This window comes from Pelodiscus sinensis, chromosome 21, assembly GCF_049634645.1.
Source record: "Pelodiscus sinensis isolate JC-2024 chromosome 21, ASM4963464v1, whole genome shotgun sequence".
In the NCBI taxonomy this organism is placed as follows: domain Eukaryota; kingdom Metazoa; phylum Chordata; order Testudines; family Trionychidae; genus Pelodiscus; species Pelodiscus sinensis.
The window spans coordinates 4763920-4780143 of NC_134731.1; the positions used below are offsets into that span (position 1 = coordinate 4763920).

The window sequence follows — 16224 nt, forward strand, 5'->3', positions numbered from 1 at the left end:
TCCTCGCCCCAACCAGAGAGCTGGGGATGGGGACAAGAACGGTTCTCCCAAGTCCTAGCTCCCCCCAGCCCAGCATCGGCTTCAGGCACAAGGGCAAGTCTGGCTGTCTCAGGGGCAGACCAAGCCGAACCCTGCAGCAGGTCCCTTGGGCTCCGCGGGCTGGTGAGTCCAGAACCCTCCCGAGTCGGTTCCTCCAGGCAGAGCGGTGCATGGGGCAGAAGGGGCGGGTGGGTTCCCGGCGACTTATCCCGGCAAGCAGGGTCCGGCAGGTGAGCCCAGCTCAGGGCTGGGAGCGGAGACCCCGCTCCCGCTGCGGCTCTGCGACAATCCGGGCTTCCCTGGCCGGAGCCTCGGGCAGACCCGCGGTTTCCTGCCCGTGCCTCGCTCGCTAGGTGCTGCGGCGGCGGCTCGGGAGCGGGGCTGCAGCGCGAAGGCTGCAACGCGCGGGCCATGTGTTGCTTCACCCCCGTGGTCTCCACCCAGCCCGGGCGCGCTGCAGAGCCGGTCCCCCCGCCCGGGAGGGCGAGGCAGGACGGCTCGAGCCCCGCCACAGAGCCCGCCCTTGTGCAGCACCCGGCGCTGGGGCAGGGAGGGGGGGGGCGGCTCGCGCAGCGCACACCTGCCCCGGCCCGCGTGCCGGTGCTCCGCTTGGCGGCGAGCCGGTGACATCACCCGCGTGCCCACCCCCCCTCCCGCGGAGCCCGCTCCCTCTCCCCCGCGCGCGCGGGCGGCGCGGGCACTGTCTGCCAGGGCGGCCGGCGGCAGCGGCGGTGCGGCGAGGCTGGCCGGGGCCGAGAAGCGCCCGCCCGAGCTGCCCCCGGGAGCCCGCCCGGCCGCCGTCTCCTCCGCGGGGGGCGCGTCCCGCCCGCAGCCGCCTGCATGACACTCCGCAAGGGGGAGAGAGCGACCATCAGCATCCAGGAGCACATGGCCATCGACGTCTGCCCCGGCCCCATCAAGCCCATCAAGCAGATCTCCGACTACTTCCCGCGCTTCCCGCGCGGCCTGCCCGCCGCCGCCAGCCGCCCCCCCGCCGCCGCCAGCCGCCCGCCCCTCAGCCCCGCCGAGGCGCCCCGCGACGAGGACGAGGACGTGGACCGGCTCTTCGGGGCGTACGGCGCCAGCGGCCCCGCCGAGCAGCCCGCCCGGCGCCCGGCGGAGGAGGAGGCGGTGGACGCTGAGGGCTACGAGTCGGACGACTGCAGTAAGTTACCAAGCCCCCCCCCCCCCGGTCTCACAGCCCGGCTCTCGGGGCCTGCCAGGCTCGGGCGCAGCTCGCTGGGAGAGACCCCCCCCCCCCGCCCCCCTCAGGTGGAGCTCGCTGGGAGAGACCCCCCCCCGCCCCCCTCAGGTGGAGCTCGCTGGGAGAGACCCCCCCCGCCCCCCTCAGGTGGAGCTCGCTGGGAGAGACCCCCCCCCGGCCCCCTCAGGTGGAGCTCGCTGGGAGAGACCCCCCCCCGCCCCCCTCAGGTGGAGCTCGCTGGGAGAGACCCCCCCGGTCCCCTCAGGTGGAGCTCGCTGGGAGAGACCCCCCCGCCCCCCTCAGGTGGAGCTCGCTGGGAGAGACCCCCCCCGCCCCCCTCAGGTGGAGCTCGCTGGGAGAGACCCCCCCTGCCCCCCTCAGGTGGAGCTCGCTGGGAGAGACCCCCCCCCGCCCCCCTCAGGTGGAGCTCGCTGGGAGAGACCCCCCCCGCCCCCCTCAGGTGGAGCTCGCTGGGAGAGACCCCCCCCGCCCCCCTCAGGTGGAGCTCGCTGGGAGAGACCCCCCCCGCCCCCCTCAGGTGGAGCTCGCTGGGAGAGACCCCCCCCGCCCCCCTCAGGTGGAGCTCGCTGGGAGAGACCCCCCCCGCCCCCCTCAGGTGGAGCTCGCTGGGAGACCCCCCCCCCCGCCCCCCTCAGGTGGAGCTCGCTGGGAGAGACCCCCCCGCCCCCCTCAGGTGGAGCTCGCTGGGAGAGACCCCCCCGCCCCCCTCAGGTGGAGCTCGCTGGGAGACCCCCCCTCGCCCCCCTCAGGTGGAGCTCGCTGGGAGAGACCCCCCCGCCCCCCTCAGGTGGAGCTCGCTGGGAGAGAGCTGCCCCCCCCCCCACTCCCCTCAGGCAGCGCACGCAGGGCGCAAAGAGCCACCAGTTGCCGCGGCGCTGCTTGGGCGGGGCGGGGGGCTCGCCGCGCTCGGGCTCTCCTGCCGGCCGTTGGGGTCCAGGCTCGCGGCTCTGCCTTCCCAAGGAAGGGCCCCTGGCGGCCCCTCTCGGGCCGGCTCCCTCGGAGCGGGCGAAGTGCTCCCCTGCCGTGCAGACGGCGCCGCTGTGTCACCCGCGGGGGCTCGCGGCTGGATTTAACCCCGCCCCGCCCCCCGGGTCTTTGGCACCCCGTTTTAGCGCCTCGGGGAGGCGGCATCCGCACCAGTGACCCCTCGTGAATCAAGAGGGGCCGGATCCTGCCGAGGGGGGGGGGGGGAGTCCATGAGGAGTGGAAGGTGCTTGGCTGCTTTCAGGATCAGGCCCAAAGTCTGAAACTAGGAGAGGACTTAGGGAAGGAGAGGAGTGAAGAGCCAACATTGGCCAGCGGTGCTGAGCACTCCCTTCTAGGAAGGCAAGGGTGACCTCCCGGGAAGCTGGAGATGCTGTTCAGAGTTGGGAAGGATATAGTCCTCTCTTTGAGAAATGTTATAGCTCTCTACTGTTGCTTTTATTTCCCCACTTCCCTGCCAGTAGCTGGCTAAACTCAGGCTTCAGACACAATAGTCAGATCCTGATCCCCTGAAATCACTGCTGTTACCCTGTAAATTGCGCAACCACCACTGAGATCAGAATCTGCCCAGTATGAATCCGTAGGACCAAGCTGTTGGGCCAAATTTGGGCTTTGGTGGCATTGCGCATGTGTGAGCCCCAAACAACTGTTTTCTGTCTTCATAGCCTTGTAACCCAGGTTCAGTGGCACATGTCATCTGCTTGGGAGCAGTCTTGATGAATCTTTCTAGTCTGCAAGAGAGGACAGTGCAATATTAAGCTGAATTCGCAGCCAGGCTGTTAATAACAACTTTAGCTGGATTTGGGTTATTGGCTGCTCTAGTTATTGGAATATCTTCGTTCATCCTGGCAATAGAAATTGGAGCAGTTAGTGGTGGGGCAGAGACACATGCAGGAGCAAAGTGCTAAGGGGCTCTGCATCTCTTTCCTGGGGTAAAAGCTGTTAGGATTTTTCAGGATTTTAGACTTTGGGCTCTAAAACCCACTGTCCACCCCCACTAGGTAGTCATTTGGAAGGACTAAACATGTTCGAGTCAGCCCTCCTGGTCTTTCTCATTGACACCATGGAATCAATTAAACTGGTTTCCAATGGGCCAGCTGGTGTTTGTCTTGTTGCAGTTAAAGTTAAAAATATGTTTCTTACAGTATAACAGGTGGCAGCAAAACTGCTGATGCTGGTTTGCCAGATGTGGTTATTTTTCCACTAGTAAAGAGGCAAGAACTAAAATACTCTTCCTGCTTGCAAGAGAGCAGTTAATGTTTGGTGGTATTTGTATGACATAATCTGAATGCCCTGACCAAGACTGGGACCCTACTGTGCTAAGTACCCTACATACACCTAGTAAGGAGTGCAGTCCCTCCTGCTCAGAGTTTACAAATGAAATAGAAAAGACAGGTGAAAGAATTATCATCCCTATTTTAGGGATGGGAAACTGAGGTGCAGAGAGGTTGAGAGACTGGCCCGAAGTACCACAGGAAGTCAGTGTCATAACTGGGATTTGGTCACAGATCTCCTGAATATAAGTCCAGTACCTTAACCTCATGTCTTCACTGACTGATGCATGAGTCTGCAATGTCCGTGTACACCTGGAATAATGATGTGGTGCAGAAATAACAGTGATGTTTTAGAAGCATTGGGGGCTTTATTTCAGTAAGTGCTGTGAGCAAGGTGTCTGTGCAAGATACAATACAGGGACATTCTGGGATTGCAAAGATCAGAACACTTCCCAGCTGACTGGACTCTACAGGCTTTCCCAGGGAAATAATATTATCACGGAGACAGCATCTTGCCAAACTCTGGATAATCTGAGTGAGGAGATGCCAGGCATCATCTGCTTAGCTCAGAGGAGCAAGCCCACTGCCCTACATATGCTTTAGTATAAAAAAGCAGACTGCAGGTGAAACTGCAGAGCTGGAATTCATATGGAAACTTGACACTATCATACTGGGCTTGAATAGAGAGGCTAGTTCACGACAAAAAGTAATTTCCCCTCTTTTTGATATTCTTCCCTTCTTATCAACTGTTGGGAGTGGGCCACATCTGCCCTGATTGAATTAGCCTCCTTAATGCTGGTCCTCTGCATAGTAATATAACACTCCCATCTTTGTATCGGTGTATATATCCCAGTCAAACTGTAATCCACATTATGCATCTGAAGTGGGCTCCAGCCCACAGAAGCTTATGCCCAAATAAATGTATTAGTTTCAAGTTGCCACAGGACCCCTCATTTTTCTGGCTTGTGTGAATCCCTGCTGGCCATGACACAGCAATGCTAGTGATGCATCAGATAGATACAGGCTGCTAATCACCTCTCTCGGCCTCTGTTGAAAGGCAAGTCTTGCCCTGCAGAGATCCTGCAGGAACTCAGGGAAACTTCTGTTACTAGACATTATCTCCCTCCAAAATGATCAGTAGAGCTCTTTCCCCATGGCTGCACTTCTCATCTAGCTCCAAGGAGACCGTCCCAATTATAAGTAACAGTACTTAGCCTTTGCTGGGGATGAACTGTGTGTATTGGCATAACATGGAGGGGAAGGATACTGGTGCCTGTGGCTGTGCCTCGTCAGGTGACATGGTTCTAGTTCTTGGCTTGGCCAGTGCCTTGCTGTGTGAGCTTAGGCAAATCACTTCACAGATCCGTGTCTGTTGCCCTTCATGGAAAGTGGAAATACTGAAATTTACCCACCCTTCCAGGGCTGTAACTCTTCTCTTCGGAAAGCCTTTTGAGAGAGTCTCTTTTCCAGCTTGGTTTACTTCTCTAGCCTGATGTTATTTCATCACCACCTTTCTTTTCTGCTCTTTTCAGTTTGACCATTCCCCTTTGACACTGGGGTGTTTCCCAAGCTTGGCCCCCAATATTTCCAGAGGTAACAGCTAGGGATGTTAATTAACATTTAAAATGTTAACTGGTTAAATACTAGGTTTAACTGATTAACTGTGGAGTAGCCCCCACCTGTGGCATGGCGGTGCCACAAGCAAGTGGTTACTCCAGCTGAGCCAGACCTCCACACAACAGGCGGGGGGCTGCTTGGGCCAGGCCGGGCCCGCTGTGAGTCGGGTGGGGGGCTGCTTCACCCTAGTAGGGCCACTGGTTAATTGGTTACCCATAAGTATCACCCAATAAGGGTAATGCTTCTTAGCCGGTAATTGGTGAACCCTTTACATTGCTAGTAACAGCAGGGGGATTGGTAGGGGCAGGAGGTGGCTAAATGAACCAACAAGCTGTTGCTGATCCTCCACCCCCTGAGATTTCTGTTGTAAAATCAGTTCAGACAGAAGAGAGAAGTGGAATAGACCTGTTGAGCCTTCTGGCCTGACCCCCACTCCCACCATCAATATAGGAGTGTTTCCAGTGACATTCTAGAGAAGGACCTCCCAGGTCTCATCTGGTCCATTCTCCGAACAGTGGAGGTTCTAGCCCTCAGTTCAATGCCATTTTGAAATGCCGTAAGTCATCTACTCTAACCTTCTATCTCCTAGATACCCCCTTCAAACTGTCTGCCTCTGTAGCAGGCAACTCCTCCTTCCTGAAGAGCACAGCTTACGGCAAACTCTTATGGAGATTGGGGGTATTTTTTTTGCTTGAGTAAGAAGAGAATATACACAGAGTAAGGACTCCATCAGGGTTTCAGCCCAGCAGAGAGAATCCTTCAGTTACTCTCTTAAAAATGTCTACATCTTGTTTCCTTCCTAGAGATTCTTCTAAATCTTCAAAGGCTTAAAGAATGCAGGGAGAAAACCTGCTATTTGCATCATTGCTTTTAAGAGTAGAAGAGCATGTTTTAATTCTGGTGATTTGCAAAATCAAAACCATAAGGAGCAAAGAAGAATGTGGATTCCTGCAAGGGAGGGATGCAGACACAAGGCTTAGGGGTGCAGAGAGAAACCCACTAGGGCTGGAATTTCCAGCTGTTGGAGATGGTGCATGTTGGGTGGGATCTGCTGCACTGGGGTTTCTCCACCAGAAGAGAGGGGCCTAAGGCTCAGACTGACTCAGAACATGGAGGACTAGTTCAGGGAGAGAGGCTCTAGATTGTGGCGGGAGGGCGGCGGGGAGGGGGAGAGAAGAAGGAAAGGGAGAACAGGCAGATTGCAGTAAAGGGGAATAAAACAGTGACCTGGTTACAGCAGCTCCCCAAGGAGCTTTGGAAGGTTGCAGAGGAACTGAGGAAAACAACTCCAGTCCCCACAGACCAGCAAGGAAGAGGTGATAATCAGCCTGTTGAATATCTACTGCGAGAGCTGCCGTGAGTGAGCAGGACTGGAGGGGTCCAGCAGGGTAGATAAGGGGGGAGGGGGAGATGCAGGGTGGATTTATTTAAATCAAGGTGATTTAAATAATTGATTTAAATAATATTTTAAATCGCTAAAGAAAAATAATTAATTTAAATCAAATTTCTCACTGATACTACTTTACATAGTTCTTCAAACAACAGTGCAAAACTGATCACTAAAACATGTTAATTTACATCTCAGAACAGCATGTTACATCCCCTAACAGAATACAGGACTATGTAGCACTTTAAAGACTAACAAGATGGTTTATTAGATGATGAGCTTTCATGGGCCAGACCCACTTCCTCAGATCAAAAAAAAAAAAAAGTGGGTCTGGCCCACGAAAGCTAATCATCTAATAAACCATCTTGTTAGTCTTTAAAACGCTACATAGTCCTATATTTTGTTTCAGCTACACCAGACTAACATGGCTACATTTCTATCACTATCCCCTAACAGGTTATACTTTAATTTTTTCAAGATAACTTTATTTTTTTATTTAATATAGGAAATAGTATATAATATTCATTACCTGTATCAAGCTGCAGATGCAGCAGCAGTACATTAGGAATGGTAAGAACTAAATTATATACACAAACACAATAGCACATGCATTTTATTAAACTAAATCTTAAATGTTACATAAATGTTTCACATTTGCAATTGCAGCAGTCTCCTGAGTTGTAGGCTGATGGCCGTAAACTTTTTTTTAATTTTCAAATTTTATTAACTCTAACAGACAAGTCCTCAGAACACTAACTGTCATTTTGAAGCAGATCAGATTCCAAGTTACCAAAAAAGCTAAGACTGACTGTGCTTTGAGTGCACTTAACTTTGGAGTAAGCCCCATTGAAAACAAGTATAGGGTTTGGGATGGGGTTCCTTTTGGAAAGCTGAATTGTGCTGAAGTAAAATGAGGAATAGACTTATGGTATAACCATTATGATCTGTGACCATGATATTCCAAAATAAGGGACATGTATTATGTAATATGAAATAAGAAAATGACATCGGTGGCAACGAGGAGCCTGCGCTGGCGCTATAGCCTCCCGCAAAAATAGAGCTAGCTCTGGCTTCCTGCGGTGTGTGGGGGAAGACCCACGGCTCCGCGCCAGATCCAGAGCTGGATCTGGCGCGGAGCCTTGGGACATCCCCCACCCCCACGCCGCAGGAAAGAAGGCAGCATAGGGAAAGAAGGGAAGACAAAGTGTGCGCTCCTCCCCTGTCCACAACAGCACACGCGCCTTCTTTCCCTGTGCTCGGGGTGGTGGTGGTGGTGGGGTGTTTAAGATGGTGGGGCAGGATCCGGAGTGGCTGGATTTTTCAAAAGAGCCACACTTCCATCTATGCACTTCTTCCAACACTGTCCACAGATCCTGCCTGAGATACTTTCGTTCCTGGAGAACCCTAGGTACCGGTTGAGCTGCCTCTGCCCCCTCTCCTCTGGCCAGACTCTCCTACCAGCACCCTCCCCCCGGCCAGACACCCACCAGCACTCTACTCCAGTCAGACCTCCCACCAGCACCCTGCTCCTGCCCCCTCCCTCCTGGCTAGACAACTACCCCCAGCTTCCTCCTGTACCCTACTTTCCACCCAGATTCTGCTCCCCCATCCCTATCCCACTCACTGGCAGCCCTGTCCCGCACACTGGATCCCGCATTTTTTGTCCCCACCTCAGAGTGTAGAGGGCCTTACAAAATCCACTAACTCTGGACCTCCAGAAGAGTTAATCTGGCCTGAGGCCTTGAACCTCAGTCCTACCCTCCCCCCCATGGGGCTGAAGTGCCAGGGGAGTGAGGTGTCTCAATTGGGGCCACATCAGTGAGGCTTGGGTGGGTTTTGGAGGGGTTGGGTTTTTTGCATCTCTCTTGTGTGGTCCCCAGCTGATTTTCCTATGGGTCAGTGGCCCCTGATCCAAAACAGGTTCCCCACCCCTCCCATAAATAAAGACAATGCTGAAACGTTGTGTGTTGGACATAATATTTTATTAAAAATGAAGCCTGACCAACAAGCCCCCATTTGGCCACAGCATCATAAAACTCCTGCACCTCTCTCAGACCCCAAACCTGAGCCCATCATACACCTGAACCCCTGCCCTGAGCCCTTCTCATCTTCAAACTCCTGCACCCCCATATCTCCAGTCTTCTGCCACAACACTCCTGCACCATCCACACATCGCAAACCTGTCCCCGGAGCCCATCATACTCCCAACCCCCCCTGCCCTGAGCCCCTCATATACCCCCAAACCAAACTCCTGCACCCCACCTCCACCAGCCTGCAGCTTGCTCAGCACCCCAACCCTCCATCTGACCCCAACACTCTTCAGCCTAGAGTCCCCTCCCTGAGCAAGCATCCCCTTCTCCACATTCTCCTGCACCCAAATTCCCTGACAGAGCTTGCACCTCTTACCCCTTCCCACACCCAAATCCCTCATTTTCACCCCAGAGCCTGAACCTCCTGTCTCAACCCAGTGAGAGTGAGTAAGGGCTGGGGACAGAAAATGATGGAGAGAAGGGGAATGGAAAGGGTGGGGCCTCAAGGAAGGGGTGAAGTAGATCTTGGCTTGCCCTGACATTTAAAATAGATCTTGGGTGTACAAAGGTTGGAGACCTCTGTTGTCGGGGAATATAGGAAGCAGTGTGTGTGCTGAATAATGTTTTCCCTTTTCCTTTCCAGTCCACTACAATGTTCCTTTCTATGCTGCCTCCATCCTTTCCTATATGTTGTGTCTCTGTCTTTAGACAATGTCTTAACTAACTCTGCGGTGCTTAGCCCAGGTTCACTACCACATAAGTACAGAACAAAAACAATCCTATCCAGCCTGTGTCTGTCTTTGCACATGTTTCTCAGTAGACTAGCAGCAATTGAAAGCCCAGAACTTCCAAGGAGCAAAAGCTGGATGATAGGCTGGACAGAATAGAACCGTTAATTTGTTTTTATGAGACTCTAAGTGGAAGGGTAGCATGTTTGTTATTATTAAGTGAGAAATTTAGTATTGGCCCTCCTGCCCTACCTGTGATCCTTGGATTGCCAACCACCATGTCTCCTACCCTGGTGCTCTGACCACAAGGAAAAGTTGATGCAAAGGCAAGAGAAGCCAGTGAAGGAGCTGGGACTGAGGAACAAATCATTGATGGATCAAAGGGGTGAAGCTAGAAGGTTAAGGCCAAAGGAGAAATCTCTCCTAGTAAAGAAGCTGATGATACACCGGGCCAGGTGGACGGAGGAACACCACTTGCAAGTTGTATCTGAGGGCCAGAGAAGTATTATTCTTTATTATTAATTGCATTACTATAGCCCGTAGGAACCCCAGTCATGGACAAGGACCTCATTTTGCTCAATGCTGTACAAACATAGAACACAAAGACAGTCTCTGTCCAGGGGAGACTGGTGATGAGGGCCTGGGGGCCACCAGCCACATGATACCCCCACAGCCTGGGGAAGGGCTGCGCTGCGCCAACCCCACTCTGCCCCAGATTCCCATCTCTTTCCGCTTCTGCTCTGCCCCCTCCCTGCCCTTGCTCCACTCTGTCTCCACTTCTTCCCTGCCCTTGCTTTGCCCCTGCCTCACATCTTCCTCCACCCAAGGTGGCCCAGAGGAATAGCAGAAAAGGGGGGTTGATGCTGGCAGCAGGGTTCTGGCTCCCTGCATACACTGGCAGCAGCAGGGGAAGTGGAACAACGCGGCCCCAACTTGCTCTGTTCCTCTGACAGTTGCTCTGCTTCCTGCAGGTGAGTGTTGGGGTGGACTCTCCCCTCCCCTGAGTGACAGAGCTGGAGGAGCAGAGTGAGCTGGAGCCATGTTGCTCCACTTCCCTCACCGCTGCTGGTGAATGGGGTGGGGGCAGACCTCTGCCGTGAGAGGCTGGCTGGCCCCTTGCTCCTCCTGTCCATGGCATTTGGGGGACACATGTTTGACCCCTCATGCCTCCCATGCATTACCCTGTCTCCACCCCAGACAGCTCATAATCTAGGTATAAGACAAGAGATGGAGATAGGGGAGCAAAGGAGAACATTGAAACTGTATTGGTCAGCACGCCCAGTAATGGTCTCAGCACACCAACAGCCTAACATTGACAAGAAGTGCACTTTAAGCCACTGGTTCAACGTGGCCCTTTCAGTGTCTGTCTGACTGTCTAGTGATGGCAGGCTGCTCTCGTGGATAAGGCCCTGAACTAGGGAGTCAAGCAAGATTTTTATCGCTGTTCTGAGCTTCCCTGTGACCTTGGATAAGTCATTCCTGCTCTCAGTGGCTATACTGTTTTGTGGAGATAATATTTCCCATGTGAAGGTTGCAAAAATGAGCTTGTGGATATCTGGGAAGTGCTGTGCCTGTCTCTCACTGGGGGGTGCAGTGCCACGGGGACATGCCAGAGTTTTATTCTTGTACTTGAGTTGCTTTCTGTACATGATTCAAAATCAGGCTGAGCCTTTGAGATGTACAACCATTTGTTCTGTTGAGTTCCTTTTCTTCAGATGGTTTTCATTGTTTCTAATTGAGCTGCTAATGAGGTGTCAAAGCACTTACACAAATTAAGGTAAAGAGATGTAAGGGGTAAGTAATTGGAGGGTGAGGGGAGGCAAACACCCACAAAATCAGTTTGGTACATTTTACCAGATCACAAGCAACTGTAGCGTGTCTTTTTGACAGTGGGGAAGGATCTTACTATATATTTATTGGAACATTGTAGTTCTCCCATCTTCTTCCCAGTAGCCTGCAACCTGCCAGTGAAACAAGTCTCTGTGTTACACACATTATTATGGTGTCTGGGTACCAATAGAAGTATAAAAAGCAAAACAGATTGAAAAACTGTCTTCTATTGCATTTCCTTTATAATACACTGCAGAGAGTGCATGTGCATGGATTTTTTATTAGTTATTGTTACAATATTTGCTGCTGTTAGGGAAATTATGCCAGATCATCATTCAGGGCTGCTTTTACATAGTTATAGCTGTTGCTCATGTTTCTTTTTGCTGTATAGTCAGCTTGTTGGTCCAGAGCAATTGGTTATTCTCAGACGGTCTGTCAAACACTAATGATATCTTTGTTCGGATCTAAAGTAAGCCAATCTTAGCAGCATGGCGTCATGTTTGGGGGGCATAGAGCTGGGGGCCGTGGATGCTGGGTTCTATTGTGATGCCATCAGTGACTGTGTGAATTTGGGCAAGTCCTTTATCCTCTGTCTGCTGCAGTTCCCCACCTGTAAAACATCATAATACCTAACCATCTTTGTAAAAGGTTTTGAGATCCTCTGACGAAAGGTGCCATCTGAGTGCAATACATGTAGGCATTATAGGAACTGTATCAGACAAGAAGCTGTGTTAGTCTATTTCAGCAAAAACAACTAGGTGTCCCTATGGCAATTTAAAGACTAACACATTTATTAGGGCATAAGCTTTTGTGGACTACAGCTCACTTCAGTCAGATGTATGAAGTAGAAGCTTCAGTTGGAAGGGATTTCTATATGCATACAGAGATAGGAGTGTTACCTCAGTGCTAATGAAGCTAATTCAGGTAGGAGGACTAATACAAATAATCCCCACGAACTATATACCGTGCAACAGAAACACTAACTCAGGAACCAATTCCTGTGACAAACCCTGTTGCCAACTGTCTCCACATATTTACCCTAGTGACACATCATAGGACCTAACCACATCAGCCATACCATCAGGGGCCTGTTCACTTTCTCTGCTAATGTGATATATGTGCCGTCATGTGCCAGCAGTGCCCCTCTGCTGTTATATTTGACAAACTAGACTGTGTCCCTGCAAAAGAGTAAATGGTCACAAATCAGATATCAAGAGCACTTTAACCTCCCAGGACACTCAGCAACAGACTTGAAAGTTGCCATACTTGAGCAAAACAACTTCAAAACTAGACTTCAGCTGGTGAAACTGCTAAGCTGGAATTCATATGCAAACTTGACACCATCAGAATGGGTCTGAATAGGGAGTAAAAATGGCTACCTCATTACCAAAAGTAATTTTTCCCTTTAGGTTTTCCCACCTTCTCATAAGATGTTGGAAGTGGGCCATAATCCACCCTGATTGAATTAGCCTCATTAGCGCTGATGTAACACTTCCAAGTCTGTTTGCATGTAAATCCTTGCCAAGTGAAGCTTCCACTTGGTGCATCTGACGAAGTGAGCTGCAGCCCTAATACATTTGTTAGTCTTTAAGGTGCCACAGAACTCCTCATTATTATAGGAACTGTAACTTTCAGATAATAATACTGAGTCAAGAGTCACTGAAGGCTACTGTTACACATAGTTCAATACATCTTTTTTCACAGCATTTAGTTTTTGGAGTAAGTGCTACGTTAGTTTTTTATATGCTGTTCTTTGCCAGAGAGAACAGCAGATAGTGCAGTGTTTGTTCAGTATCTGTGAAGGCAGTTCTTGGGATGAGGTACTTACTTGGGAATATGGGTGTTGGCAGATGGGTTGAGATTTCTTATGCCTGCTTCTCTCTCATGGCAGGTGTGTATGTGTAATTAAAGGAAATTACATTTAGAATATACCCAAACTCCTCCGACAGGAAGCTGACCTGCAAGGCCCTAGAATTCTGCTTCCGTGCAGTAGAGAACTGATAGTGTTATAAATATCAGCTGTAGGAAATGTTATTTCTAGCTCAGATCACAGGCCTATCCTGATGTACTGCATCTTGTGACATCTGCTACAAGTGATTCACTGAGAGAGTTTCTTAGGAAGACATTTATTTTGGGTGAAGAAAATCATTAAGCAGCTAAATCCTAATGAAGATATTAACTACCAGCTGTTTAAAGGTGGTGATGAGAACAGAGGCACCAAGGGATGCAGAGTCTACAGATGACATGGCAATGTTAGCTGATAACATAGACCTGTGAACAAAGATGCTGGGAATAAGCAAGGGGGAGAAAACTCAGTTTGGAAATGATCAGGATATTTACATCCGCAAAGCAGCTCCTTAGCATATGTTGCTTCTGCTATTAATAACCCTTTATTTGTCTTTGCAATTCAGATTATGCAAAAAGAATATTTTTACTACACAAATTACCATTGATTTCAACAGGTGCCTGGATAATATTATAGTAATTTTATTGACACTGTATCAAGTCCAACATGCCAGCAACCAATAGTCAATGGAAGTGATTTATTTGCATAAGTGAGATTTTAAATCCAAGGTTTAAGTGCATTAAAGCACTTGTGACCTTTTTGCAAGTAGAAAACTGTTAAACCTGGTGGGGTGGTGTATTCCAGCTTGAGTAACACATCAATCAGACTAGGGATTTAAGTGACTAGTAGAGTCACTACTCAGCTAGTTGCTTCACCCTCTCCCCCGCTGCCTCTGTATCAGAGGCAACAAGTGGAGGGAAGCGAGAATTGGTGCTTAAAAGTCAGTTCCCCCCAGCACCTTCTCCACAGTGCGGGGGGGCAGTGTAGGCAGAGCTGCAGTGGTCCCCGGGGCACTGTGCCGGGATTATTCAGTCCTGGCTCACGTTGCCCCCCAGGAGCTAACCTCGCTGCAGCTATGCACTTTAAATGTAGTAAGACTTTCAGGTGTGATTTAGGGATGTTAAATATCGGTTAATTAACTAATTGAGTAGATGATGGAATTTCCATCGACTACGCGATTAGTCGATAAGAGGGACACTCCTTCTGTGGTGCTGCACTTTAAATGTAGGAAGAGCCTGCCGGGCTTTTACTACATTTAAAGTGTAGTGCTACAGCAGGAGTGCCCCCTTCCCGCCCCCCCCCCCGTTGACTAATTGGGTACTTTATTAGTTAATTAACCGATACTTAACATCCCTAAATCAGACCTGAAAATCTCCTTACAGTTTCACTTGAGATATTTTACTGATTGAAAGGCATTTATATGGGATAAACTATTCTTCTTTACTACTTATCTTGAGACAAAGTGCAGTCCTGCTGTATGTTGTTGGAAAGCTGCCATGTTTGACACCAAGCGATGGCTGCATTTCAATGGTGGGGAATACAGTTTGTGTACATATAATTCACCAAGAGCTCTGCTAGCCAGTCAGCTGAGAGTTTTTCTATGGGAGCAGGTCAGTATTCCTTTCTGATGAGTTTTTTGCTGCAGTTTTTAAGGGGCATTTGTTTGCACTGTAATTACTGTGTTGAGAATAGATCAAAGGTGAATGGATTTTGGCTAGGCTAATTAGACTCTTTCCTGTAAAGAACTGTTATGCTGGAACCAGGCTGGAATTCCCATCTGTCTTAGGTACTTATTTGGTCTCCATTCTCTTTGAACCTGAACATCTCATGATCTTTATTCCATTTCTTTTCACAGCACCCCTGTCAGGTAAAGGCAGTATTAGTATCCCCAGTGTTTAGAAGGGAAGGGAAGCAGAGAGAGACTTGAGTCTAGTCAATGCCTAAACCTTAGGTCTTAGCTACATCACTCAGGGTTGTGAAAAATTTTATGCCCTGTGCTATGTATTCAAGTCAATTTAAACTCCACTCTAGATACAGCTAGGTCAGGAATTCTCAAACATTTTTGCATGGTGAGCTCCTTCTCACACCAGAATTACTAAGTGACTCCAGGATGGAGGGGCGGCCAAAAACAAAGCCCGAACCCTGCCACCCCAGGTAGGGAGGCCAAGGCCAAAAGCCAAAGCCTAAGGTCTTCAGCCCCAGGCCAGGGCTCTAAAACCTGAGCCCCACCATCCAGAGCTGAAGCTGTTGGGCTCTGGCTTTGGCTCCAGGCCCCAGTTAGTCTCATGTCAGCTCTGATGACCCTCATTAAAATGAGGTCCCAACTCTCAGTTTGAGAAATGCAGAGCTAGGTTGATGGAAAAGTTCTACTAATATAGTTACCACCTCTCAGAGGGGACAAACCTCTTCCATTGGCTTAGGAAGCATCTATGCTAGAGCACTGTTTTTCAACCTTTTTTTTATAAAGTACCCCTTTTTCAAAAAATAAACCCAAAAATCCACACATTATAAGTACCCCCAGTGCCTACAATTTTCAGATACACAAAATTATTTTTACCATTGCAACACATTTGTTTAATCAACTTAATTGTATCTGGGTGGGCGATGAAATTTTTGGGTGTAAAAAGTACAAAAATAATAAAACACTGTAAAACTTAAAACAAAAATTCAGTTTTTTTCCAAATTTCAATTGTGTTGACGTATTTCCCCAAACTTCCCAAGAGTATGCCTTAGGGGACTGGTACCACTAGTTGAGAAACACTGTGCTAGAGCACCATAGTTGTGCCACTATGCTGTAATGAATATAGACCTTTTCCATGGTCAGTCAGGAAGTGTGTGGTGGACAAGAATTTGAACCTGGGTCTCCTAAGTCATAAGCTAGTGCTTTAATCACTACTAGACCATTCTCTTCTCTAGATCATGTGTCCTGACATATCCCCAGCTGGTTTACAATCCATGAGCCAAACTCAGCATCAGAGCAACCAGATGCTTTTACCATGTCAGACAGTGGGAGTTGCCTCAACTTATACCAGGGTTGAATTTGCCAGAGCATATCTGCTGTTTGAGCTATGGATGGCATATGGGGAAGCCTGATGTTAGTTTCCTCCACAAAATGGCAGTGATGGGGGAGCAATCCAGTTTTTATCCTGTCTTAGCAGTTCTAATTCAGTGAAAATTCAGGTAGGCTCTTTGAGGGAGATCTGCACACAGGGCTCATGTCTTCCCAGGTGTCCTCCTTCCTCCTCCTGGCTGCAGCAAAGGTCT

At 50.1% G+C, this 16224-nt stretch overlaps 1 protein-coding gene across 1 annotated transcript in view; it reads left to right on the forward strand.

The window, feature by feature from the left end:
- The first annotated feature begins 253 nt into the window (after positions 1-253).
- Positions 254-16224, forward strand: part of DOC2B (double C2 domain beta) — a 192921-nt gene continuing 176950 nt past the window's right edge. The window contains exon 1 of the mRNA XM_075904663.1: positions 254-1204. Within this exon, the coding sequence (XP_075760778.1) occupies positions 880-1204 (325 nt within the window). The 5' untranslated portion in view covers positions 254-879. The remainder of the gene's footprint in view (positions 1205-16224) is intronic.